This window comes from Callospermophilus lateralis, unplaced genomic scaffold, assembly GCF_048772815.1.
Source record: "Callospermophilus lateralis isolate mCalLat2 unplaced genomic scaffold, mCalLat2.hap1 Scaffold_309, whole genome shotgun sequence".
Classification (NCBI taxonomy): domain Eukaryota; kingdom Metazoa; phylum Chordata; class Mammalia; order Rodentia; family Sciuridae; genus Callospermophilus; species Callospermophilus lateralis.
The window spans coordinates 529,619-555,676 of record NW_027513711.1 but is presented as its reverse complement, the minus strand read 5'-3'; the positions used below and the strand labels follow the sequence as shown (position 1 = coordinate 555,676).

Here is a 26,058-nt window from a genome sequence, read left to right as displayed (position 1 = left end):
TGGGTTTCAAAGCTTTGGGGTGAAAGAAGAGCATAAGCATAGTTTGGATATTTAGAATATTGTTAGGATCTTTCCCTGTAAAGCAGATCAGAGATTTGCCAAAATCTCAGTGGATTAAAATAGCCTGGCTTCACTTTTTATGCATACTGCAAGTCCTCAGTGAGTCATCTTTGCTTCCTCATTCAGGAACAAAGACCCCCAGTGTCTCCACCATCTTGAACAGTGCACGTCACCACAGAACAGGAAGGAGGCACATCACATTATCTATTAGTTCCTGCAGAATTCTGCCTGTCGCTGCTACATGTAACTCTTACATACATTTCATCAGCCAAAGCATTGTACTCTGCTCTGCCTTAATTCAAAAGAGTTAAGAATTTAATCCTACAATGTACTTTATGGGAACTAATGGTGACTAACACCTAAGTGGAGACAGTGAGTAGGTGGTTGGATAGATGACCTTGGACTTGTGTAAATCAAAGATGAAGAGATACCTTTCACAGTTGTTGGCATATAGATGAGGACTTGAAGCCAAGACACCATCTTAGATCACCTTAAAAAGAATTTTAAAAAGGACTGAGCTTGACACATTCATTGTACATTAAGAAATATAGTAGCAGAAGTGAGACTTTAAAGAGAGATACAGAAAAGGAGTGACCAGGACAGTAAATAATACTGCAGGAGCATGATGTCCCAAAAACCAGCTGAGGAAAGAGTACGAGGGAGAACCAGTGATCAAGTGTGACAGAGCTTAGAGGCTCAAAGAATGAGACCAAGACTTTATCATTGGGTCTCATAGCAGGGGACCTTGATGAGAACAGGTTAGTCAGGGAGACCTATGCCCAACTACTGGGTTAAAGAGGCTATTTAATCAAGCAAGTACAGACCACATATGCAAGTGACTTTTGAAGACATTTTCTGCCACATGGTGTAACATCAAGGGGAATGGCACTGGGAAAATTGGAGCAAGGAAATTTAATTCAGAAAAGATAGAAGGTTCATGGTAAGGGCAGGCAGAATGTGCCACAGACATTTCCACTGGGGAAAAAAAAACGACATCAGTTAACATTTTAGCAGAGTGCCCTCCCATTGCGCTTATTCTAAGCATCTCTGAGCTTATTCTGAGCTTTTCAAATCCACGTACACATCAAAGGTTTGAGTCTATTTGAATTTTGATGTTAATGTGTTTTTTAGTCATTGAAAGTTGGTGAAAACACAGTAGTTTCTGTTTCTCCCACTATATTTCACAAAACCATAAAACTAAGTTGAAATGGATTTTTCAGTCTTATTATAACTCTTGCTTACTGGTGACTTTCATCTTAAACTTTTGTAACCTGTTGACTCAGATATGCTAATTATTTTCACAAAATTTGGTGAATCCCATGAAATGTATTATAGGACTGCATTAAAACATCTATTTTAACCATGGAGACTTTTCATTGCATAGATGTGTGTGTATACCTAAGCATATAAAAGCTCACACACTCTAGGGTGGATGAAGAATTTGCCTGTGCAAATTGATTTCATCACAACAGAAATGCTAAAGTTTTACTTATGAATTATCTCCCTAATAGAACCAACTAGGATAACGCTGGTGCCATCTAACATGGACGTTTCTGTGGGTGAAAGCGTCATTTTGCCCTGCCAGGCACAACACGATCCGCTGTTAGACATTATGTTCACTTGGTATTTCAATGGGGCCCTCATGAATTTTAAGAAAGATGGATTTTACTTTGAGAAAGTCAGTGGGGTAAGTCATGATATTTTTGTCATCCTTTTTCCTATTGCTCAAGTCTGTAACACCTGGCCTTTAAAAAAAACCATCAGGCCCATAGGTGATGCTCTAGAAATGCATATTAAATGAGTGAATCTGGTGTCTCAATTCTGTTTTGATCTAATTTTGTTTGTGTAATTACCAGAAATTGAGCACATTTACTTTAACCTGTAATTTTAATTAAAACTGATGCATGTCGCACTTATACTAAATGCTATTCTTCATGAGAGGTTGTGGTTAGTATCCCAGGACATGGAAATTACTCTCAAACAGGTGTTTACTTTGAACAGGTCATATTATGATGGACTGGGGGTAAGTTACATTTGATAAGTATTTTATCTGAGTGCCTCACCCCAGTGTTCCTGGTAGCTGTTCTGGACAACAGCATAACACTCTTCATTGTACAGGTGTACAAATTGAGGACTTGAAAAGTACAAAAACTTTGTTAGAGTCCCTTATCTGGTTACTGGTGGAACTTCAAGCCCAAATCTGTGGGTCTTCTTCAGGGTTCCATTCCATTGTGCCTCCTCATTGGTGAGGGTTCCATGTTAAAAATAAATAAATGAATAAAAGTCACAGATCTCAAGGAAAAATTGACACTTGGATAATGGCTCAGTGTTGGTGAGCCTCCAAGGCTGACCATCGACTGGTTGCATGTGTGTAACTTTAGGATAGCAGGGCCAGCCAACCTGCCATCTTAGTGCCTTGACTCGGAAACTTCCTACTGTATGGAGATGTCAAGCCTGGGTTTGTCCTTATGCATTTACCGTGTAGGCATCCCCTGAAGCAGAAAGCCATATCAGGGTCAATTCAAATACATTCATGTGGCAACACCTTATTAAATATATGTATATGCCTATACAGGTATATTAACGTATCAGGATCTTACACAGTTTTAACGATAATGCTAGGAATTTGAGGGTGTCCTCTCTCATATGTTTTAAACTCCTAATGCCCAATGCCTCATAATATGACCCTTATTTGGGAATAAGAGATTATTGCAAAAATAATTTAGTAAAATCAATCTGAGATCTTCCTGAGTAACTGGTGTCCTTATAAAATGAAGGCTCTGTAGACAGAGGCACAGAGAGATGCAGACACACAGGGGAAAGAAGGTCATAAGAACATGGAGGAGTCAGAAGTGTAGTTATTCTGCACAGACCCAGAAGTACCTGGGGCACCAGAAGCCAGAACAGGCAAGGAAGAAATCAGAATTACAGGTTCTGGAGGGAGCAGGGCCATACCAGCACCCACATTTCAGACCTCTGGCTGCCACGACCATGAGACGATATAATCTGTTGCTTTAAGCCATCCACTTTGGGGTTTTGCTAAGGCAATTCCTGGATATCAGTATGAAAAAGAGAAAATTTTTAAAAGAAAATGGAAAACTGAGATATTAAATATTTACCTAGAATTATGTACAATTGCAGTACCATTTTTGTTTTCTTTTTCTTTTTTTTTCTTTATTTGGTTTTATAAGTATTAGTTTTCTAATTGTTATCACTGAATCAAAGCTTTGGAGAACATTCTTAATTGGTATAGTCCCTTAGCCTTTCTTTTACTATAAGTTTAAGTGCCTCCCACTTTTAAAAATTGTGACTGGTTTTTTTTATCACAACAGGAAAAGGCTTGTGCCAATATTTTCAGCTGACTTGCTGCTCCATAGAGTCTTTTGCAATTTCTCCTTCTTGGATGGAAGGTGTGGGAGGGGTAAAAAGTTCACATGTCACTCCCCTGAGGGTCCTTTACTCAGGGTGGGAAAGGCTTCTTCTCTAGCCCAGCTGTTCTCCTAACTTAATTCTTAAATCAAGAATTCAGTTTGAGGGGCCAAGGGTGTGGCTCAGTGGTGGAGCCCTTGCCTGGCATATGTGAGGCCCTGGGTTTGATCCTCAGCACTGCATAAAAATAAATAAATAAAATAAAGGTATTGTGTCCATCAATAGCTAATTCTTTTTAAAAAAATTCAGTTTGAAATATTAATTAATTTTGCCATTTAATGTAGATGATTATGCTTTAGATTTATCAGCTGGATTCTAAGCTGTTGGTAATATTCCAACCAATATGGCACTCTCTGTCTTATTTAATGCTGAATAAATGTGTATTGCAAGACTGAATATCCCAAGCAGTTTGTCTGTAACATGCACCCCACAGCCACAAAGAGAGGCTCAAAGGCTGAACTCGATAGTTGCTCTCTAGAAGAGGAACTTGTAGTTAAGAACATTGGGGTTGATAATGTAATTTAACTCTCCTGATTTACATGGCACTGATGGGCTTCGCAGAAAGCATAAAATCATCTCTGTGAAGAGTCAAGCATTCGAAACGTGGAATTTCATAAATTAGTGCCATTGCTTGCCAATTCTGTTCCTTCTCTAACATGCTAGTTCATGGCCTATGAATTTTTTTTATAGACTTGTGCCATTAGTAACTTAATATTCTCCCATCAGTATAAAACAGTAAGCCATGCAAGATGACATTGCCCTTAAGCACAAGCAATTAAGTAAATCTGTTTTCTATTGCATGAGAAGGGAATTATATAACAGCTCTCGCCCTCTGATTCTGTATTCATTGCAGCGTGCACATTAATCCCTAGATAGTCTGCTTGCCATTATTTCCCAGTATGTTCATAGATATATTCCTTGTTTTCCAAAATAGTAAAATGTGATCAAAGAAGCTGTTGAGTGAAGAAGTTACCCAGACAGGTGGATAGTAAGAGCCAATTTTTTGAAATGGAGGAGTGGTTTAGGTTATAGAAAATCCCCCACTTTGAACCAATTCAGTCAGTTGTCTTTGGGACTATACTAGGTATTCATTACTTATTCATTTTTGGAAGCACATATCTTCTAGAGAAAATAATTCATAAATTCATAAAGCTCCAATAATTTAGACCAGATGTATTAGTTAGGCTTGTGCTTTGTGCCAAAGGAGTTTGACAATACTGGTCACAGGTTTCTGCAAGGTCAGAATTATATATTCAGAAAAGCTTATTAAACCAAGTATCTGTAGAAAATTGGCACAAAGGAGAAGTCTATGTCCAAAGAAGTGCTTCAGACTGTGCCCATGGGACATGCTGAAGTCCTTTAATTAAATCAGCAGCCAAAGGCTTTCACTTAAGGGGGACTGTGTGCTAAGTGTGTCTTTAAAGGTGTGGTGTGGGTGATTCAAGAAGTGGGATTCGTGTTCAGAGGCACCAGAGTTCTAGAGCACTGTAGCCCACTCAAAGATGCCTGTGGGTGAGCGGATCTCCTGAGTCTATGTTCCTTACTATCTGATCTCTCTTCACATTAGTGTTTGCATTTGCCTTGCTCTCTCCTTTCTGAGATCCGGTACACACTGGTCTCTGGAATGTAACTTTCTCTCCTGTTTGTCAATATCTACATATGTCCCTATTGCATTCTCTAGGCAGAGAATGTATATATTAGTACATGTGCAGTTGGTCTGCCATTTGCAAAGTGGAATAAGAGACTCAGGTCAAGCAATACGGATTTGGTGATATCCTATATTTAACCAGCCATTGTATGCACTCAGTCTGCAGGGGGTCGGGGGAGAAAAAGAGATTCTGTTATTTACACCTATGTAACATCTTTCTTTTCCTACTTTAAATAGAGCTTATTTTCCACAAGTAGGAAAAGGGAAATAATTGTCCAAAGTTTAAGAGAAATAGAAGAGCATCATTGGCTGGTATCTAAACACCTGGGACCTGGCAATTGAAGTCTGAATTTAGGGATATTCAAAGATATTTTTGATGTGCTTAATCAGCTAAATTCTAGGTATAAGATTCTTTTTGTGATAGGAGCTCACTGTGGGATAAAAGCATTCAAACCCAATCACACGAGGAGTTCACTGTGTATGCTCTGAGAATCCTTGGATTGTGTAGGTGCTTTAGCAATGAAGAATGTCAGAATCCATGCTGTGTGCTTTTCCCAACATTTGTGGGATTGGTTCTGTGATGAATTAGAATGTGTGTGGAAAGAAGTCACTGGAAGTAGTAAGAATTTTAGCAGTGACAATCTGCCATTCACTTAACTGGCTCACTTCAATTTGATTGATTTCCACAGGCAACACAGTCTCACTCCAGTTATAGCAGCTACCCGCAAGCTTGATGCTTGAAGTATTTCCTAGCTCTCAGTTGTAGAGAGGAATATCTTTGAAGATGATAAATGGTGTGTGATAATACAATATGGTCACTTTGGCTTGAAATGTTTGTGTGCAAGAACTTAAATTTTAAAACCAGCCATTCTTTACTATACAAAACCAGGTAAAAGATCACTTATAGATTTTAAATATGCATCTGTGGCACTTTTGTGTCACTTTGAGTTTTTCAATATATTCCTTAGTCATACTGTAAGTTTTATATCTTGTCCAAGTTAAAGGTGTTAGCTGATCTAGAAAGATCGTTAAGAAAATGTTCCCAGTAATCAGCCCACAAAATTGGATTTACCAGAGATGCTGTTATTATTCATGTTGCAGACACTTCCACAAAGCACATTACCTCCCATACTGCTTCTCAGGGTGAAGATCAGGGTTCCCCAATTCCAGGCAGAAACAGCAAATGTAAAAACACTTTCCTATCTCAGCATTTTCTCAACCACATATGCAGAGACTCAGTCCCTGCTTTGAGTTGTTTTCCCAGGACTATGTTTCTCATGTATGGTATTTATTAAGATGAATGGTCCATATCCACCCCCAGTGGAAACCCTGTAAAACAAATTTGAATTTACAACAAGATAAGCAAGAGACAAACCAAGCACTGTGTAACGTATTATACTAAGACCCATAAAAACAGCAGAGTTACAATAAAAATCAGACTATCAAGGGAAAACTGTAAATGAAGAGATGTGCAAATATTTATCAGGCAAATGCAACAAAAGAGAGAAACGAATGCTAATTTCAAACAAAGAACAATGCATGGCAAACCTAAAGGGCAGAAAGAGAATAAATGTATTTTGAAAATATTTTTCCATACCATGAAGTTATAATAATCAGAAACCACAATGCCATAAATAATATACCATTAAAGTAGATAAGATCAAAGGGAAGAAATAATGAGAGACAATACTCTTGTGTACATTTTGAGAGCTTTTCTTTCAAACACCAGAAGATCAATTGGCCCAATGTTAAAAAAGGACAATTTGATGCTACCATTAATTGAAGCAACAGATACACATGAACAACTTTTCCTTCCAAAGGACAATGTACATTCATTTTCATTTTTTTACACCTTTGTAAAATTTAAGTAACAGAAATTAAGAAACAAATGCATGGAAAGGAGATGGAATTGATATGATCTCAAAAAGCACAAGATAACATCTTGGAAAATCAAAGAAAAATAGTAAAGTTAGGTGTGAGAAAGAGAATATAACAGACAAGAAAGAAACATTAGATCAGAGGATTTTCTGTTTTAAGTTTCATATGTGACAATGCAATTAGTTGGAGAATTTCTGGGAAAATATAAATTATCAAAATATAAATGTTTATTAAAAATTAAAATTATAATCTCCAAATTGCGTTCCAGAGTAGCTGCACCAGTTTGCAATCCCACCAGCAGTGTATAAGTTTACATTTCCCCCCACATCCTCACCAACACTTACTGTTCTTTGTGTTCTTAACAGCTGCCATTTTGACTGGAGTGAGATGAAACCTTAGAGTAGTTTTGATTTGTATTTCTCTAATTGCTAGAGATGATGAGCATTTTTTTTTCATATATTTGTTGATTGATTGTATATCATCTTCTGAGAGTTGTATATTTGGGTCCTTGGCCCATTCATTGATTGAATGATTTCGGGGTGTTTAGCTTTTTGAGTTCTTTATATACCCTAGAGATTAGTGCTCTGTCTGATGTGCAAGGGGTAAAGATTTGCTCCCAAGATGTAGGCTCTCTATTCACTTCACAAATTGTTTCTTTTGCTGAGAAGAAACTTTTTAGTTTGAATCCATCCCATTTATAAAAACTGGTAATGGAACCACGATTTGACCCAGTTATCCCTCTCCTCAGTCTATACCCAAAGGATTTAGAAACAGCATACTACAGGGACACAGCCACATCAATGTTTATAGCAACACGATTCACAATAGCTAAACTGTGGAACCAATTTATATGCTCTTCAGTAGATGAATGGATTTAAAAAAATGTGGCATATATACACTATGGAATATTACTCAGCAATAAAAGAAAATAAAATCATGGCATTTGCAGGTAAATGGATGGACTTAGAGAAGATAATGCTAAGTTAGCTAATCCCCAAAAAATAAATGCTTAATGTTCTCTCTGATATAAAGAGACTGATTCATGGTGGGATAGGGAGGGGTAGCAGAGGAGGAATAGATGAACTCTAGATAGGGCAGAGGGATGGGAGGGGAAGGGAGGAGGCATGGGGTTAAAAATGATGGTGGACTGAAATGGACATCATTATCCAAAGTGCATTTATGAAGATGTGAATTGGTGTGAATATACTTTGTATACAGCCAGAGATATGAACAATTGTGCTCTATATGTGTAATATGAATTGTAATGCATTCTGCTGTCATATGTAAATAAAAAAAATAAAAAAATTAAAAATTAAAATTACATATTCACTAGAGCTAGATAATTTTACTGATTCTTTTTTTAACTTTTAAAGAAACAGACAAATGTTTATATTGTGTACTTTTTGACAACATAAAAAAGTTAAAGGTAATTTTTTTTCCATGGACTTTGTAAGGCTAGCATATTCTTGAGAACATATCCTGGGAAGATAGTAAATAAATCAGTAAATGTAAAAAATTCCATGAATATATTATGAAAACCTAAGTGAAATTTTACCAGTTCAGAAAAACATTATATTAAAGGAACAGGGCCTTCATAAGCTACTAGTTGTCCCAGGAAATATACATATGTCTATATTGATATATCTCATAAAATAGTTCATGATTTTCTTATCAGATATTCAGTAAAATTAATAACAATTACTGAGATTTAAGTTCATGTTAAAATAGGTATAAGAAGATTCTTTTCTCTCTATTTCAAAATTATCTTTAAGGGAAAATATTAGAAATACTTTTACTTAACTCAGCAATAAAACAGGGATTTTTACAATGTCATGAATAAAGTCATTTAGAGATGTCTACATGAATTTAATAAGGTGTAAATATAAATAAAAGGTAGCCTTTGAAATAAGGAAACAAAATTACAATTATTTGAGGACATAATGATATTAGTATCATACCCAATAGTATCAACTATAACATTTAAAAAACTAATCAAAATTCAGTTATCTGCCATGTTCAGTACAAAGTAACTATGCAAAATGTAATAGTTTATTTATTTATGTATCAACAGCAACCCATTAGAAAGCATGATAGGGAGGATAAAAACTTCCCTCAAAAGAGAAATAATATGACTGTTAATCATTTACACAAGAAGTTGATGAGGCCTAAATAAACTACAATACTTTCTTAATACAAGTAAATGATTAACGAGAAACAGGAAAGGAAGCATTAAAATTTCAAGATTCTTAGATTAAACAAAACAGGTATATATTGTCAGATTTCAATTTTTCTCTGATTTCTCTGTGGTTTTAAATCTGATCTCAGGTTAAGTAAATGAACCAATCTTATTTCAATTTAAATTATTCTGAGGATTTTTAGAATAAGAAATGAGGATAAAATAGTTAATAGTATTTGAAAGAAGGTTATTGACCCTTGTAGATAGTTCTGGGGTTCTGGAGGTGTCTACTCAGGGAGAGAATTGCTGGGCCAGATTAGAGTTACATGCAAATAGACTCCTTGTTAAAGCTGGAGAGCCAGCTTTTGGAAGCTATTTCATTCTCCTATATGCTATTGATCATCAATTCTGTTGGCTCAGATTTCTCATCTGTGAAACTGAGGAGATAATACTGTTTTATTCAGAGGTATATAGAAGGTTCTAAGAACAGTGCAGGTTAGCTCCTATTGTTAGGATGGTAGGACTGCTTTGAATTGTTCTCCAGAAAAGCTTCTGCAATTCCTGCTCCCATGAGTGGTGGCTCCCCAGTGTTCTTTTCTGCACAGGGGTTTTTCCTTGATTTTTCTTTTTAAAGTTTTACTAGACAGATGGTTGAAAAACAATACCTTATCACCAACTTCTCATTTCTCAGAGATCAAAAATCTCCCTAGTTGCTTATTAGTGATTTGGATACTAGGGGAGTATTTAGCATTATAACTGAGTCCTCCAAATGCTACAGTTAATACTACCTCTAATGAAATGTAAGATTCCTTTTTCAGACAGAAGAAAGAAAAAAATAGCTTTTTCCCCCCAAAGAGAGAGATTCACATATGTACTCTCATGTACATGCACGCACACACACACACATACACACACACAGAATTGCCTGATTGTATAGGTAGCTGATTTTTAAAAATCTAGAAATAGAGAATTACTTTCAAAAGTTACAAAAGCAAAATACCTATTGCATTAAAACAACCTTAGCGACACAGAAATTTATTTTGTTGGGTTTTTTTTTTGGGGGGGGATAAAATTTTTTGGTATGTTTTTGTTTTTCCTAAAGACCAAGTAATGAATCTTACATTTGCGTAGATCAGATTTCCATCTCATCTGTTTCAGACATCCATTGGACAGCTTTCTTTTCGGAGCACAGCAGGAAATCTTTTATTTACACACCAATTCCAATATGTACTGATCATTTCCTGCCTCACAAAATTGCCTGTTCATCCCTCTAACCCCTGGCAACTACATCATGCAGTTGGAATCATGTACTATCTAGTCTTTTCAGATTGGCATCCTTCACTTAATTACAGGCATTTAAGATTCCTCCATGCCTTGTCCTTCATGGCTTGCCAGCTCATTTCTTCTTAGTGCAAAATAATTTCTCATTCTCCAGGTGTACCCCAGTTATTTATCCACTCATCTGCTGAAGAATATCTTCATTGCTTCTGAGTTTTGGCAAATCTGAATAAAGCAGCTATAAATATCCATGTGTGGGGTTTTTTAAAGATTTATTTTTGTTCTTTAATGTTTGGTAGTGATGCAAAACAGTTGGGTTCATTTGCCATATTCATAAATGTATATAACATAGTTTTCTCCATCTCCGTCCCCTGTACTCTTCCTTTACCTTGCAAGGACATAAGTTTTCAATTTATTTGGGTAAATACCAAGAAGTGCAAATGCTGGATCCTATGATAAGAATAGGTTTATAAGGAATAGGTAAAATGCCTTCCGAATGGCTGTTCCATTTTGCATTCCCATTATCAGTGAGTGGGGATTCCTGCTACTGAGTGCCTTCTCCTGTATTTGGTGTTAGTTTTCTGAATTGTAGTGATACTTTGCTGATGTTTCAATTCACAATTCCCTAATGAGGAATGGATATTGCACATATGCTCGTATATTTGCTTGCTATTTGAATATATTTAGTGGAATGTCTGTTTAGGTCTTTTGTCCACTTTTTAATTGCATTATTCATTTTCTTATTGTTGAGTTTTCAGGGTTCTTTGTACATTTTGTATAGAGGTCCTTCATTAGAAGTGTCTTTGGTGAGACCTTTTTCCCAGTCTGTGACTTGCCTTCTCATTTTTTGATATCATGCAGAGAGCAGAAGTTTTTTTCATTTTAATGAAGCCTAGCTTGTCGGTTACTTCTTTCATGGATTGGCCTTGTGGTATTGTGTCTATAAAACCTTTACCATACACAGGGTCATCTAGGTTTCTCCCCTGTATGACAGTCTAGGACTTTTATAATAAGATTTTCATTTTACATTTAAGAGTGCAACTCCTGTTGATTTCATTTTTGTGCAGAGTACAGAGTCTGTGTCTGGATTCACTGTTTTCATGTGAACATCCAGTTTTTCTAGGACCGTATTGTGAAGAGGCTGTCATTTGCTCCTTTGTCAAATATCAGTTGACTGAATTTGTGGGTTATTTCTGGGTTCTCTCATCTGTTGCACCATTTTGTCGGTCCTTTTCACCATGACCATCCTTTCTTGATTTCTGTAGCCTTAATATTAGTATTGAATTTAGGTGTTCCCATGTTCCAGCTTTGTTTCTCTTCAGTATTGAGTGGGGTGTTCTGGGTTTTTGTCTTGACATAGGAATTTTAGAACCAGGATTTCAACTCTCCACAAATGTGTATATTTTTCAAGTCTTCCTATCCATGAACATAGAATCTCTCTCAGCTTATTAGGTTCTTTTGTTTCTTCCATCAGACTTGCAGTTTCCCACCTAGATTTTGCACATATTTTGTTAGATTTTAACATAAGTATTTCAGTATTTTGGGTGCTGGTGTAAATGGTAGTATGTTTTCATTTCAAATCCCATTTGTACATTGCTGGTATTTGGGAAAACAACTGGACTTTGAATATCAACCTTACCTCCTATGTTACTTGTTAGTTCTGATTTCCTTTTGATTCTTTCAGATCTCATACAGAGATGATCACATAAACAAATTTGCATTTTCTACTTCTCTGTCTGTATATTTTTTAATTTCCATTTCTTCTCTTACTTTATTAGTTAGGGCTTTCAATATGATGTTGAAAAAGAGCCAGTCTTGCTTTGTTCCTGGTCTCAGAACTTGGAGTTTTTTGTCATAAAGCATTTTAAGTTGTGGGTTGTTTGTGGATATTCTTTATCAAGGTGTAGAGATTCTCCTGTATCCCTAATTTATTGATGATTATAATCATGAAGAGGTGCCAGATTTTTGTCAAACGCTTTTTCTGTTTACATCTGTTGTTTTCCTCTTCATTTCACTACTGGATGGATTACCCATAAATAGATTTTTAAATGTTAAACCAGTCTTGTGTATTTGACACAAAGTCCACTTGGTAATGGTGTACAATCTTTAAATTCATTGTTTAATTCTATTTGCTGATACTAAGGGTGCCGCTGTCTGGCTGGGCACAAGATCACGAGCCACTCAAACAGGAACAAACTTTATTTGAAAAAACCGCCAACACCACGTCCATGCCCGGGAAGCTTCCCGATCCACCCACGCGGCGTTCTGCCGGTTCCTTCCCGGAACTCCAGCGCAAGCGCCTCCTCCGGAATTCCCTCCTACTGCACTTTCCCAACCAATGGGAACTCTCCAGGAGTCCTGCAGCAGGAGTCCGGTATCCATATGAATGTAATTTTTAACATAATCATATCATCTCAATGGCTAGCTGGCATCACCTTTCAATCAAAAATGCCATGCATCATATTAATTGGCTGTGGCTCCCAGCATAAGGGATTTTGTATCTAAGTTCATAAAGAATATTGGTGTTATGCAGTTTTATTTTAATATGTTTGTCTGGTTGTTATTAGGGTAATTCTGACCTCCTAGAATGTGTTAGGAAGTATGTCTTCTTCCTGGATCTTTTGGAAGAGATTGTAGAGAATTGCTACACTTTCTTAATTAAATGTTTGTTAAAATTTGTCAATGAACCTATTTGCACCTGACATTTTCAGTTTGGTAAGATTGTTAATTATTGATTTGATTTTGTAAATAGATGTATACCTATTCAGATTGTATGTTTATTCCTGGGTAAATTTTGGCAGGTCACGTTTTTCAAAGAATTGGTCTATTTCATCTAAAGTATCAAATTGATAGACAAGAATTGTTTGTAATATTATTTTATTATCCTTTTATGTCCATGATGTTTTTAGTGATGGCCTCTCTTTCATACATGATAGTAATAATTTGTGTATTTCCTCTTTTCTTTTTTTTTCATAGTTAGGCTGACTAGAGGCTTATTGATTTTATTGATCTTTTCCAAGAACCAACTTTTGGTTTTGTTGATTTTCTCCACTGACTTCCTGTTTTCAATTTCACTGGTTTTTGCTCTTATGTTTGTTTCTTTTATTCTGCTTGCTTTGGATTTAATTTGCTCTTCATTTTCTAGTTTTCTAAGGTGGAAGCTTACATTATTGATCGTAGATCTTTCTTCTTTTCTGACATACGCAGTCAGTGCTATCAATTTCCCTCAAAGCAAGGTACTCACTACATCCCACAAATTTTGATAAGTTCTATTTTCTTTTGCATTTAGTTCAGAATATTTTTTAATAATTTCTCTTGAGTTTTTTTTTTTACATTAACCCATTTGTTGAGTAGAAGTGTGTAATTTTATCTACAAGAATTGGGGATCTTTCCATTATTGCTTTCTAGTTTAATTACATTATAGTCTGAAAGCAAATGTTGTCTGTTTTCTATGCTCTTAACATTAGTGGGGTATGTTTGAAGACCCAGATATGATCTTTCCTGGTGAATATTACATTTGAACTGGAATAGAAGGTATTATCTGCTGTTGATGGGTGAGGTAGCATCTAGATGCCATTATATCCATTCAATTGGTACTGCTTTGTAGTTCAACCACGTCCTTCTGAACTTCTGCCTGCTGGATCCTGGCATATTTATCTCTTTTGCCCAAATGTTCTCTCAGTTTTTGCTACATATTTTTTGTTAGGCACACATACATTGGGGGTTACTGTATTTGCTTACACTCTGGGCCCTTTATCATTAAGTAGTGGTCCATGTCAGCACTGATAACATTCCCTGGGATTTCTCTTCTGCTCTGACTGAATTTACTGTAGTGACTATTTTATTCTTTCATCACCATTAACACAACATATATTTCATGATTTCCTTTTAATTTCTATGTATCTTTATATTGAAGGTATATTTCCTAGTAGAGAATATACAGTTGGGTCTAGCTTTTAGCTACTCTGAAAATCTCTGTCTTCTAATTAATGCATTTAGACTATGCTGTTCAAAGTCCTTACTCACATAGCTGAATTAATATCTACCATACTTCTCACTATTTTGTTAGTTGTTGTTGTTCTTTTTTTTTTAGTTTTCTAGACATTATAAGAATTTCATGGTCTTAATTGAGCATTCTTTAGGATTCCACTTTCCTAATATCTTAACATGTTGCTAAAGGGACAAATATTTGTTTTCTCCTCTGAAATTTTTGTGTTGAAACCTCTAACTCCTACAGTGGTGGTCTGGCAGGTGAGGAGGTGGTGAGATTACGGGAACAGAGCCCTCCTGAGTGGGATGAGGTTAATGCCCAAGAGACACCCCTGGTTTCTTCTACCACTGGAGGATATAGAGAGGCACCATCAAAGAATCTGAAAAAAAGTGCTCTCCAGACACCCTGACCTTGAATTTCATAGTCTTCAGATCTTCAGAAATAAACCCAGGCAGACTAGGACCCATAACAACATATCAATTATGCTGCATCTTTTTTCTAAGTGGTAGATCTAAAGTTTGCAATGTACAGACATAACTAATCCAAGTCCATTTCCAGAGTGCTTTGAGATCATTTTCAAGTTCATTTCATAGGTAGTGCTTATAATAAAGGTACCTCATAATAAAATCTAATAACACAAGTACCATATGATTAAAAAAAAAAAACTAGTTTTTTCCCTTTCTTTTTCTGTGTCATTGCCATTCATTTTACTTACACAGGAGCACATATAAGCACCACTGTGTGTGTGTGCGCACAAACACACACACACACACACACACACACACACACACACACACACACAGACACACCAAATCTAATACATGGTCTCTGTCAGTTTGTGCAAAGTATTATTTGTTAATAAATTAATAAGAAGAAGAAAATAAGGGTTTGTATTGCCTCCACTGACCCCTTCTCTGGCACTCTTCCTGTCTTTTTGTACATTCAGAATTCTGACTGATATACATTTCTCCTTCCCTGTCAAGAACTTCTATTCTTTGTTGCAAGGCCAGTCTCCTGAAGCCCTATTCTCCAATTTCTTTTCAGGGGTAGGGGGTACCAGGGATTGAACCCAGGGACACTCAACCACTGAGCCACATCCCTATTTTGTATTTTATTTAGAGACAGGGTATCACTGAGTCGCTTAGTGCCTCACTGAGTTGCTGAGGTTGGCTTTGAATTCTCAATCCTCCTGCCTCAGCTTCCTGAGCCACTGGGATTGCAGGCGTGCGCCACCATGCCCAGGTCTCCTTTTTTTTCTGTCCCAAGAGTCTTTGCTCCTTCATTTCTGAAGAATTATTTCACTAGCTGCAGGAGTACTTCTGAAGAGCAGTGCTTCTCTCTCAGTGCTTTAGATAACGAGCTCTTCTCCATTTGTGGTTTCTAACATTGGGATGGGATATGCCCAGTCATACTTTGGTGTGTTTGGGTTTTTGCATTTGTCCTGCTTGGGGCTGGCCTTTACAAAGCATCTGCGATTTGGTGTCTGAAATTTATTTGAGGAAATTCTCATATCAAACACGTATTTTTTTTCTGTTCCTTCACACATTTTTCTCCTTCTGCTGTTTCCATCCCACATACTCTGCACCTGTGGTAATTGTGCCACAGTCTTTGGAAATGGTTCTGTTTCCTTTCAGTCCATTTGTGATTTTAAACTCCTATTGTCATGTCCTCGGACTTAGAGGTTTTTGCTCAGCTTGGTTTCTCCTTTAATGAGCCCATTAAAAGGTTTCTCCACTTCTGTTACAGTGTTTTAGTCTCTGGAGATTCTTTTTTTACATAATATTTATATTAGTGCTTTATAGTTGCACATAATATTGGGGACCATTTCCACATAAACATTCATGTATGGAATATAATTGGCTCCATTTCAGTGCCCAGGGCTTACTCTGCCCCTCTGTTCCTGCCTCCCCATTTCCCTTGCTACACTCTACAGGTCCTTCTAGTTATTTTTTTATGTTTCTTAATTGGTGCTTTATAGATATACATAGAAGTAGAAATCACTGTGCTGTATTCGTACATGCACACATCATCATTTGGTCAGTTTCATTCCACATTTCCTCCCTTTCCTATCCCTCCTCCTTCTTCCCCCTCAATCTCCTTCCTCTACTCTGCTGATCTTCCCGCTGCTTTTATGAGATCCACCTTCATCTTTTTTCCCCCTTTATTTTGCTCTTGCTTCCACACCTACAGAAAAGTATTCAAACTTTGACTTTCTGAATCTGGTTTATTTCACTTAGCATGATGTTTCTATTTTCATCCATTTACCAGGAAATGCCATAATTTCATTCTTCTTCAAGGCTAAATACAACTTCATTGTGTGTGTGTGTGTGTGTGTGTGTGTGTGTGTGTATATATTATATTTTCTTGACCCATTAATCTGGCTGATTCAATAACTCGGCTACTGTGAATTGTGCCACTGTGAACTTTGAAATGGCAGTATCACTGCAGTGTCTGGTTTGAGATCTTTTGGATAAACACCAAGGAGTGGGGCAGCTGGGTCACACAGTGGTTTCATTCCTTGGCAGTTGGGCCACATGGTGGTCCATTTCTAGTCTTTGGAGGAATCTCCATACTACTTTGCAAAGCGATGGCACTAACTTGCCGTCCCGCCAACAATCTGAGTGTGCTTTTCCCCTCATCCTCGCCAGCTCTTGTCATTGTCTGTGTTCTCAATAATCTCATCTGGCATCTTCTTCTTTCTAATTTTTTCCGGAGATCTCCATTGGTTTGCTTGCAGCATTCCTGTGTTCACCTGTGGTTATTTTTTCCCCACTGGAGCACTTAGTATTCATCATGGTTTTCAATTCCTAGTCTGATCATACCATCACTCCTACCCTGATTGTTTTGCCTGTTCAAACCTTATTTTGTTGTTTGGTTGGATTTTTGCCTTTTTATGTGCCTGTAACTTTGGTGAAAGGCACATATGATGTACTAGAAAATGGCAATGAGATCAATAGGCCTTGAATAAGAGACCGATGGACGAGGTATATGGGAGGGAGGGCTCCATCTTTTAAGTGAGCCCGCACCCCTAGACTCTAAACTTCTCTTGTTCTTTTCCATTTCCCCCCGCCCTCTTAACATGGGACAGGATGGCTGGAGGAGGTGGAGTTTGATATTTCCTCCCCCTAGTAGGTTAGGCTCTGATCAGACCAAGCTGGCTACTTGCTCCTGAAGGCAGACCTTTTAAGGGAGAGTAAAACAGTCTGGGATGTTCCTTTCCCCTGCTTCTGCCAGAACTGTGTGGAATTTTTCTCCAGTATTTTCTACAAGGACTTAGTAGACTTGGAAGTAACGCTGAGGTTGTGGGGACCCCTCTATGACTGGGTCCCCAGAGCTATCCCCTCAGCCTGTCCTGCAGGTTGTCAGTAACAGCCAGGTTTCCTACTCCAGCAGAGGTTTCCAGGGAGCCTTCTACATGTGGATCTCTGCATCTGCCCAGTTACATCTCCAGTGTTGAGGGACACAGTCTGCCCTGTGACCATATTTCCTTGCTGTAGCTAAGAAGAATTAATTTTTTTAAGTGTGTTTAGATTTTTACCTGTTGTTAAGACAGAGTGGCAACTTCTAAATTCCTTATGTGGTGACTGGATACCAGAAGTCAGAGCAACTGGCCAATTTTCTAATCAGGCTGGCTTATATTTTATGTTCTAATTTAGAAAATCATTGTACTGTATAAGATGTGATATTTAATTATACCCATTTAATTGATTAGAACATAGACATGCAAGTAAAGAATGAATAGATCAGTTGGGGTGATTTAAAAATTTAGACTCCAACACCAGAAATTTTAAGTGGTTGGTTTTTAACAACAAAAAAATTATTATTATAGAAACACTCTGATTTTTTAAATCCCTTTTTCTTATACCAACCTTAAAATTTTAGAACATGTTCTTTATCATAAAAAAAGTCTATTGATAGTCACATTTAATATCAAACCTAGTCTTTCCTATTTTATCTTTTTCAATATGACTTGGAGATGAAAAATCTATACTTCTGAAATATCTGGAAAATGGCTGGAATATAATCGACTGCAATTGTAAGGAAAACACTGTGATCTCTTTGGGAGCAACTCTCCTGGGAGAGGGTATAATTTTATACTTTTTGAGCCCTTGGGAGTTCTTTATCTGGTCCATATACAGGCTTCTGACTTAAAAGAAAGGGTGTCTAGTCTAGGGTTTTGCTTTTATTTCTTTGTTGTTTTTTTCTTTTCTTTTTTTTTTTAACCTATTCTAGGTTCTTGGCACATTCAGTTAAGGCCAGCCCACAAGGGTGACTCTTGGCAAGTACATAGCCACAAGTTACAACTTTCTCCCCCTCAGATCTCCATGTGAGAGACCCCAAAGCTATAGTGGAAGGTATGGAAACCTGTTTCTGTGGTCCCTGTGGGTCATCCGTCCCAAGCACTGGCTGTACGGCAGGTGTGGAAGAAACCTGTGGTGAGGCAGATTGTGTTTTCCAAAGATGGTGGCCACAGCCTGCTTTATACAATGAGTTCTCCTTATAGCATGACTTTGACAAACACCTGTCCACCTGCAATAAAGCCATTCCTCCCCTGTTGAAACCCAGAAGACCTTTGTGACTTCCCTGACTAATAAAGAACCCCAGGAACAGTGCCATCGGATTCCTGAGGCTAACTCCCCAAAACACATGCTCTTCTACCTGGTTCCATTAGCACAATGGCTCTGAAACTGAGCCACTAGACTATGAGGAAGCCAAAGTAGAGTGTGCAGGGATTCACTTTAAGAGGAACCAGGGTGCCCAGCCATCAGTCCCACTGAAGTCCCAGCCAATGGCCAACCCCAAGTTGCCCGTCTTGTGGATGAGCTTGCCAGTCCCCAGGTACATCTCCCCAAGAAGCTATGCAGCACTAAGGAGCTGGCTCCACTCTTCTCTGCTGTTTCCTGAGCACAATAAGTGTTTTTTTAATTTAAGCTACTAAATTTGGGGGTAAACGATTACATAGCAAAATGAATTGGTGCCAGAAGTAAACCTAAGGAACTCAGCAGAATTTGTTAATGTGGCCATGAGAAAATAGCTTTTTATTCCTTTGCATCAGTGGACCCTTTCTTCCACACAGCCATACCATTCTACAAGGGACAGATCTGCTTTCAGTGCACTTTGTTCATTCACTATAGGGAAAAACAAAACAGTGAGATTTGATCCCTGAGTTAATTTACTCTCCAGGATAAGCTCCTTGACTTGGAATATGCCAGAATCATCACATCCATCAACAGAAATCCTAGAGTGGTACAGGTTGAGTAATAGTAAGTTTCCATGTGCATTTATAGAAATTTATCACTGTTGAGTGACTTGGGTGACTATTTCTAAATTACAATGAGCACAGCAAACAAGGCAACATCAAGGGAGTTGGCCCCAACCTGACACACTCTGCTGGCTTCACGAACGCTAGTTTTCATGCCTCCCTCCCAGGAGGACCCTCTGTATAGGAGTGCTGTTGTCAGCCTGTGTCCAGCAATGTCCAGCCCAGCCTAATAATTATTTTATTAATTTATTTATTATAGCATTTCAGAGTTGAGGGACATCAGAGTGGTTATTGTAAGCCTTCTGTTTCCAAGAGGAATGAAGATTAGGAACGTCAAATTCCAGGAGGTTTAATGAGCTTTGCACCCTAATGGCTTATTAGAGTCACCTAGAGGGTTTCCTGTCTCCAGTTCATTCTGACTTCATTATCCTGGGATGTGGCCTAGGCTTTTCTGGTACTTTTTAAAGATTCCTCAGGTAAATTTATAGCACAACCAGCATTGAGAATGATAGGATTTAGGTCCTAGATATGCAGCTCTAAATAATAGGACATAGAAACCATCCATTTTCAATTTTTTTTTTCAATCATGAGTTTAAGTTCAGAATAGTGGCTAACTATAGTGTTGAATTTGTTGATAACAGTGTCTAACACTTGCCAATCTCCTTTTTAAATTAGCAGAGCAAAGGTCTCTGGCTCAGGGACTTTAACACCATTCAGCTGCTGTCCATATGCATTATCTTGGACAGTGTCCATTCATATTTTTTTTCTACTCACTGTGTTCATTTCTGCCATTAACTTATTTTGGTGAGCAAACTCCCATTTAGGTCAAAAATATACATTTTCCCTATCTGTTTCCATATTAATTAAAGAAAGCTAACCAGTTTAAGAAAACATCAAGTGAATAACAGAACTTCCATTCATAGGATGTGTCATATAAAGCTGTAAATTTAACTGTAGTGACCAAAGTGTAGAAAACACTGAGTTGAAGTCTCTGGTAAAAGCATCTTGACATCACCAACTTCTAGTGAGGCACACTAGGACATCCCCTCCCAAAGAAAGTTGAGCAAATTCTTAGCCCAGCTCAGTGGGGCACACCTATAATCCCAGCACTTTGGAGACCCAAGGATTGTGAATTCAAAGCCAGCCTCAGCAAAATCCCAGGCATTAAGCAAGTCAGAAAGACCCTGTCTGTAAATAAAATACAAAATAAAGCTGGGGATGTGGCTCAGTGGTCAAGTGCCCCTGAGTTCAATCCCCAGTACCTCCCCCCGCCAAAAAAAAAAAAAAAAGAAAGTCAAGCAAATTCTGATATGAACAGATGACATTTACCTGCCTTAAATATCACCTGTTCAGACAACCAAGTGACTGTAACCACTGTTAGTAAGAAAAATTAGCACAATGTCCCAGCTTGGTCCTGTTTCCATCTTCAGTAGCTGCCTACGTTTTCTATTCCTTGCCTGAGCAGAGTATGTGTGTAAGGAAGGTGACCCTGAGGAGGCTGTCCAGGGCGAGTGGGGGCAAGGTTTAATTTGCTTGATCATAAATGCAGAGGCGAGTCATGTCACCATCAGTTCCTTTGGGGACCTTCACAAAGGAAAGCACCAACCAGATTCCAGGAGGAACCTATAGGTTGATTGCTTTCAAGGCACCTGGGTGTGATTTACATGCGGTGTCAGAGTTTGGAAAGCAGGCCTGTGAAGGGACCGATGATTAATTTGGGTGGCTCTGCAGTCACAGACTGCATAAAGTGATAAAAAGGAGGAGGCCCGCCTAGTCAACCTTGCCTTCCAAATAGCCATCAAAATGTATTTTTTTCCCTTATACTGGGAAATTATGCTTCTTGGCAGTCCAGTGGCAGCATTTATATCCAGAGTGCTTACTAAGGAATTAGTATTTGTGATAATCTGTTTCACTCAAAGTTGAGGCTCTGTTTGCAACATGGAAGACGCTCCCCGATTCTGAAGTTTGCACTGCACCTCGGTTCTTAGCACATGGCAGACACCACAGTGTGCTTCGAGCCCACCTGTAATTAGTGATGATCCGCTGTTCATTTACTTTCTCCTGGCATGGGTTATCACATCACATACTGCTTGCCTTTCAGTGCAGAGTGGCTTTTAAATTGCATCCCAAATTTCATTAGTGTCATCACCTCAGAAAATACAGGGGAAAAGTTAATAAGATCCTCTTCTGTTTAATTCAGTACACGCTACATTTTCCCTTAACATTCATGTCAAAGATGATTTGGCTTATAAATCTGTTTGCTGCTTGTACCTGTAGCATGTTTCAAAAATGTGTATTTTTTTTCCTAAAAGAAATGTGTATGTCTAGGTGAACAAATACTTCAATAAGAAAGTGATTCTAGGGCTTGGGCATGTGGCCCAGTGGTAGAGTGTGTGCTTAGTGTGTTTAAGGCTCTGGGTTCAATCCCCAGCATGAAAAAAGGGGTAAATGGTTCTAGCCAAACTTAGAAATTATAAAATTAGCCCAAAAAGGAAAAAAAATACGATCATTTTGATGTAACTATGCATTTGATGTTGACTATAGTGAACTTTTAATTTTGGGGGACAGATAAAGAGTTTGTAGATTAACTACATTCCTGACATCCCTATTCCTGAAACCCTTTTAGCAACCCCCCTGTTCCCCCTGGTAATGGGGATTGAACCCAGTGGTGCTGAACCACAGAATTTCATCTGCAATGCTCCACTCCACACACAAACACTTGTTAAATTTTGAGACAAAGTTTCACTAAGTTCCTTAGTTTCTCACTGAGTCACTGAGGCTGGCCTCCAATTTATGATCCTCCTGCCTCTGCCTCCTGGGCCTCTGGGATTACAGGTGTGTGCCACTACCCTACCCTTCTTGAGTCAAACAAATTGATTGTGTCCTCAAGTGCTTTGCATGTAGATATGTGCCCGTGTAGACCACTTCACCCTCTTTTTTCAAGACTTCTGATTACATCGCATGCCTGGGCCCGTCGGTTCATTCACTGAAACCCTCGAAAACCATAGACTCTTCTGTGTTCTCTGATCTTAAGTTACACTGTAATTTGACATTGTTTTATGTCATTGTTTGATGACTGCCTCTCTCAGCTGTTAGCTCAGTGAATATAAGGACTGTTGTTTTCTCCCCTCATCATTGTATACCCAGCAACTGAAGTGTAGTAGTTGCTTAATAAATAGTTTTTGAATGAATTATCTTATTTTTAAAAAGGTAGTGCTTTTAAGAAGGAACTCAAATTTGTATCACTTAGGAATTTTTCTCCTGCTGTAAAAGTTTCTGTATGAATCATTGGAATGGACCTCCAATGTGTTTAGAACAGTGTTCAACTGTGGTAATCCCTGTGTCGCGCTGCATTTATTTCCCACTAGATACCTAAATGGTTTCTGCTTCTTCTCAGGCAGATAATTGCAGTGGGGTTGGAACCAGAGAAAACAGTTGAGCTGATGCTGAGCGGTGGATATAAAAGAAGTGTCACCCTGGTGGAAGTAAATAGACTCTGAGACTATAATCTCTGCCCTCATTTATTTTTGAAACCATAAATGCCCCTGGGGAGAGCTAGTCATTTATTTGTCTGCAGAAATATTTATCTGCAGTCATGTATGGTTTTTAACTTGGTGTTATTTCCGTTCATTCCCTTCTTGCATCCTCTGTCTAGTCCCACTTTAGTTTTTACTCTAAATACAGATTCCGTCGCCATGTGTTTCTGGGCCATAGTCTCCAAAATTCTTTGTGTTTTAAAAATAACGGTGTGTCCATTACCGGTTTTCCCAACAGAGTTCCTCAGGTGATCTAATGATCAGAAACATCCAGCTGACGCACAGCGGGAAGTACGTCTGCATGGTGCACACGGGAGTGGACAGTGTCTCCTCTGCCGCCGAGCTCATAGTGAGAGGTAACAGGAATGCCTCCTGGATTTCCTACCTTCACATCTTAGCTGATCATTCCTTACTGGAGGGAGAGCCGTGATGAGAGGGAATGTGAACATGCAAATTATAGTGTTGATTTGAGTCCTCCTCTTGCCAGCAAATACAACAATTCAGATGAGTGTCAATTCAGAGAAACAAGATTCTTGACTCTGCCCTTCAAATAGCTCTCACTGTGACGGGGATGGCTGCCAAGCTGATATGTTCTTGAGCATGCCATCAATCATCAATCAGCATATGGATTAAATAGGAGAGAGAATATGGGGTGTGTGTGTGTGTGTGTGTGCGTGCACGCGAGAGAATATGGTGTGTGTGCGCGTGCAAGTGTGTGTATGTCCTTCTAAAAGAATCAGGATTATTTATTCAGGATTCCTGAGAAAATTTGCCAACCTAAGCTACTGTCCAGAGTACTGTTGCTATTGGGATGGAAAATGACCAGAGTGAATCATGAATTAAAACATCACTAGATAACAAGCTGAGAACTACAGAGGTAAACCACTGGGTTTAAGGGAAAGTCAGTGTATCCAAAGCCAGGGGCACTGCATTTGGAAGGAACAGGAATCCTACATACAGTCACAAGGGAGCATGGGGGATTATGGCCTTCTATCCAGATTTAAGATCTAACAATGGAAATATGTGTCAGGGGATATTATTACTAGGTACCTGGCCTTTGTCACTAAGCACTTTCTAAACGGGGACCTCATGGAGGTACTGAAGTGGTCACGGGACATACTCTTCACTTTGGTGGAAGTGGGTGACAGTGGTATGCGTACTCACATTCTTTAGGTTCACCTGGACCACCAGGATATGTGAAGGTTGAAGAAATCACAGACACCACAGCCCAGCTGTCTTGGAAAGAAGGCACAGACAACCACAGTCCGGTTATCTCCTACGCTATCCAAGCAAGGACACCTTTCTCTGTGGGCTGGCAAACTGTTACAACAGGTAAGGGGAGAGGCAGCCACTGTCCCTGCTTAGGAAAGGATTTCAAGGCCTTGCTGGGCACCACAGACTCTGACAACTCTGAACTGTTCCTTTGTAGTGCCTGAGGTCATCGATGGGAAAACACACACAGCTACCGTAGTGGAGTTAAACCCCTGGGTGGAATACAAATTTTGGGTTGTAGCCAGTAACAAAATCGGAGGTGGAGAACCCAGTTTACCCTCAGAAAAAGTAAGAACTGAAGAGGCAGGTTAGTGTTTCTGTTTTCTGAGTAATGGGTGAAGAGATGTCCCTGGGTGTGCATCTCCAGTTCCCTTGGCCCTGGTCTCCAGGCCCAGTGGGAACTCCATATCCATAATGCAGTGTCACAATTATCTGACTTTTCTAATGAAATCTGCCATATGGCTTTAGTCAACCCATGTAAGTGACTCTGATGTTGTATGACATTTCCAGGAGTTCAATCCCTCCTAGACCATCATTAGTGCATGTTGAGTGAATACATTTTTGTCATTTAAGGTTATAATTACTATCTGACATCGTTACCCTGTTAGTAGGAAAGAGCTGTTTTCATTTAAAACAAACATTGACAAATTGGCAAAACAATGGCATTTGGAATTTTTGCTGCTAGGAAATCTCATTCTGTCACCGAGCTCAGTGAACACACACGAGCTCAAACAATTTTGGCTTCTCAACTGTTCAATTAAGTAAGAATTATTGTTATTAATTTCCATGTAAGGTAACTATTAATATAAATGGCTTTATGATCCTAAAATTATCCTAATTTTAAGACTTAGAAGTGGAATGCATACCCAGTATCACATTATTGAGACAGCTGAGGGGACGTAAACTTTCCTTTTCATAATCTGCATATTAATTAATATTAACTAATAGAATATTTGAAACAGCAAGCATGTCACTTTAGGAGCTAACTAAGTCAAAATAAAGTCCAAGGATATGTCTCCACATTTTAGTGATGCCGTTTGACTGGCACAGTGCACGTGGTACATGTGGCAGGTACTAGGAGACATGGGGGCCGGTGCCTGCCTACAGCCTGCTCATTTGTTCACACGGCACGTATTCAGGAGTGTCTACTGTGTGCTCAGCATTTTGCAGACTTTGCAGATACAGCTATGGGCATGACAAAGACCCACCTTCAAAGAATTTATATGCTAGCTGTGTCATTGAGTTTACTAAAGGAAAGTTCTCAGCAGAAGTGTGAAAGTCGATGCCTGCCTGAGGTTTATAAATACCTCCTACCAGGATGGGAGGGTCCCAGTCTGTATCCTTCCTCCATAAAGCCACTGTTGTTCTGAAACTCATGTCTCTGCTTGGAATAGCCACAGTTCAGGGTTCATGCTGGAGTGGTTTCCCAGCGTCCCTGGTGAATCCATTTTCCATATTTTATTAGCCTTCACACCAGTCACAATGTCCCTTTCAAATAAGTTTCATTTGTATTACCTCTTGAGAGGT

At 38.5% G+C, this 26,058-nt stretch overlaps 1 protein-coding gene across 1 annotated transcript in view; it reads left to right on the top strand.

Annotated features, from left to right (window-relative positions):
* LOC143390081 (contactin-3-like) overlaps nt 1-26,058 on the top strand; it is a 51,286-nt gene that overhangs the window by 8,314 nt on the left and 16,914 nt on the right. Inside the window, exons 4-7 of the mRNA XM_076842686.2 lie at nt 1,572-1,747; nt 23,498-23,615; nt 24,433-24,591; nt 24,689-24,838. Coding sequence (XP_076698801.2) covers nt 1,572-1,747; nt 23,498-23,615; nt 24,433-24,591; nt 24,689-24,838 — 603 coding nt within the window. The remainder of the gene's footprint in view (nt 1-1,571; nt 1,748-23,497; nt 23,616-24,432; nt 24,592-24,688; nt 24,839-26,058) is intronic.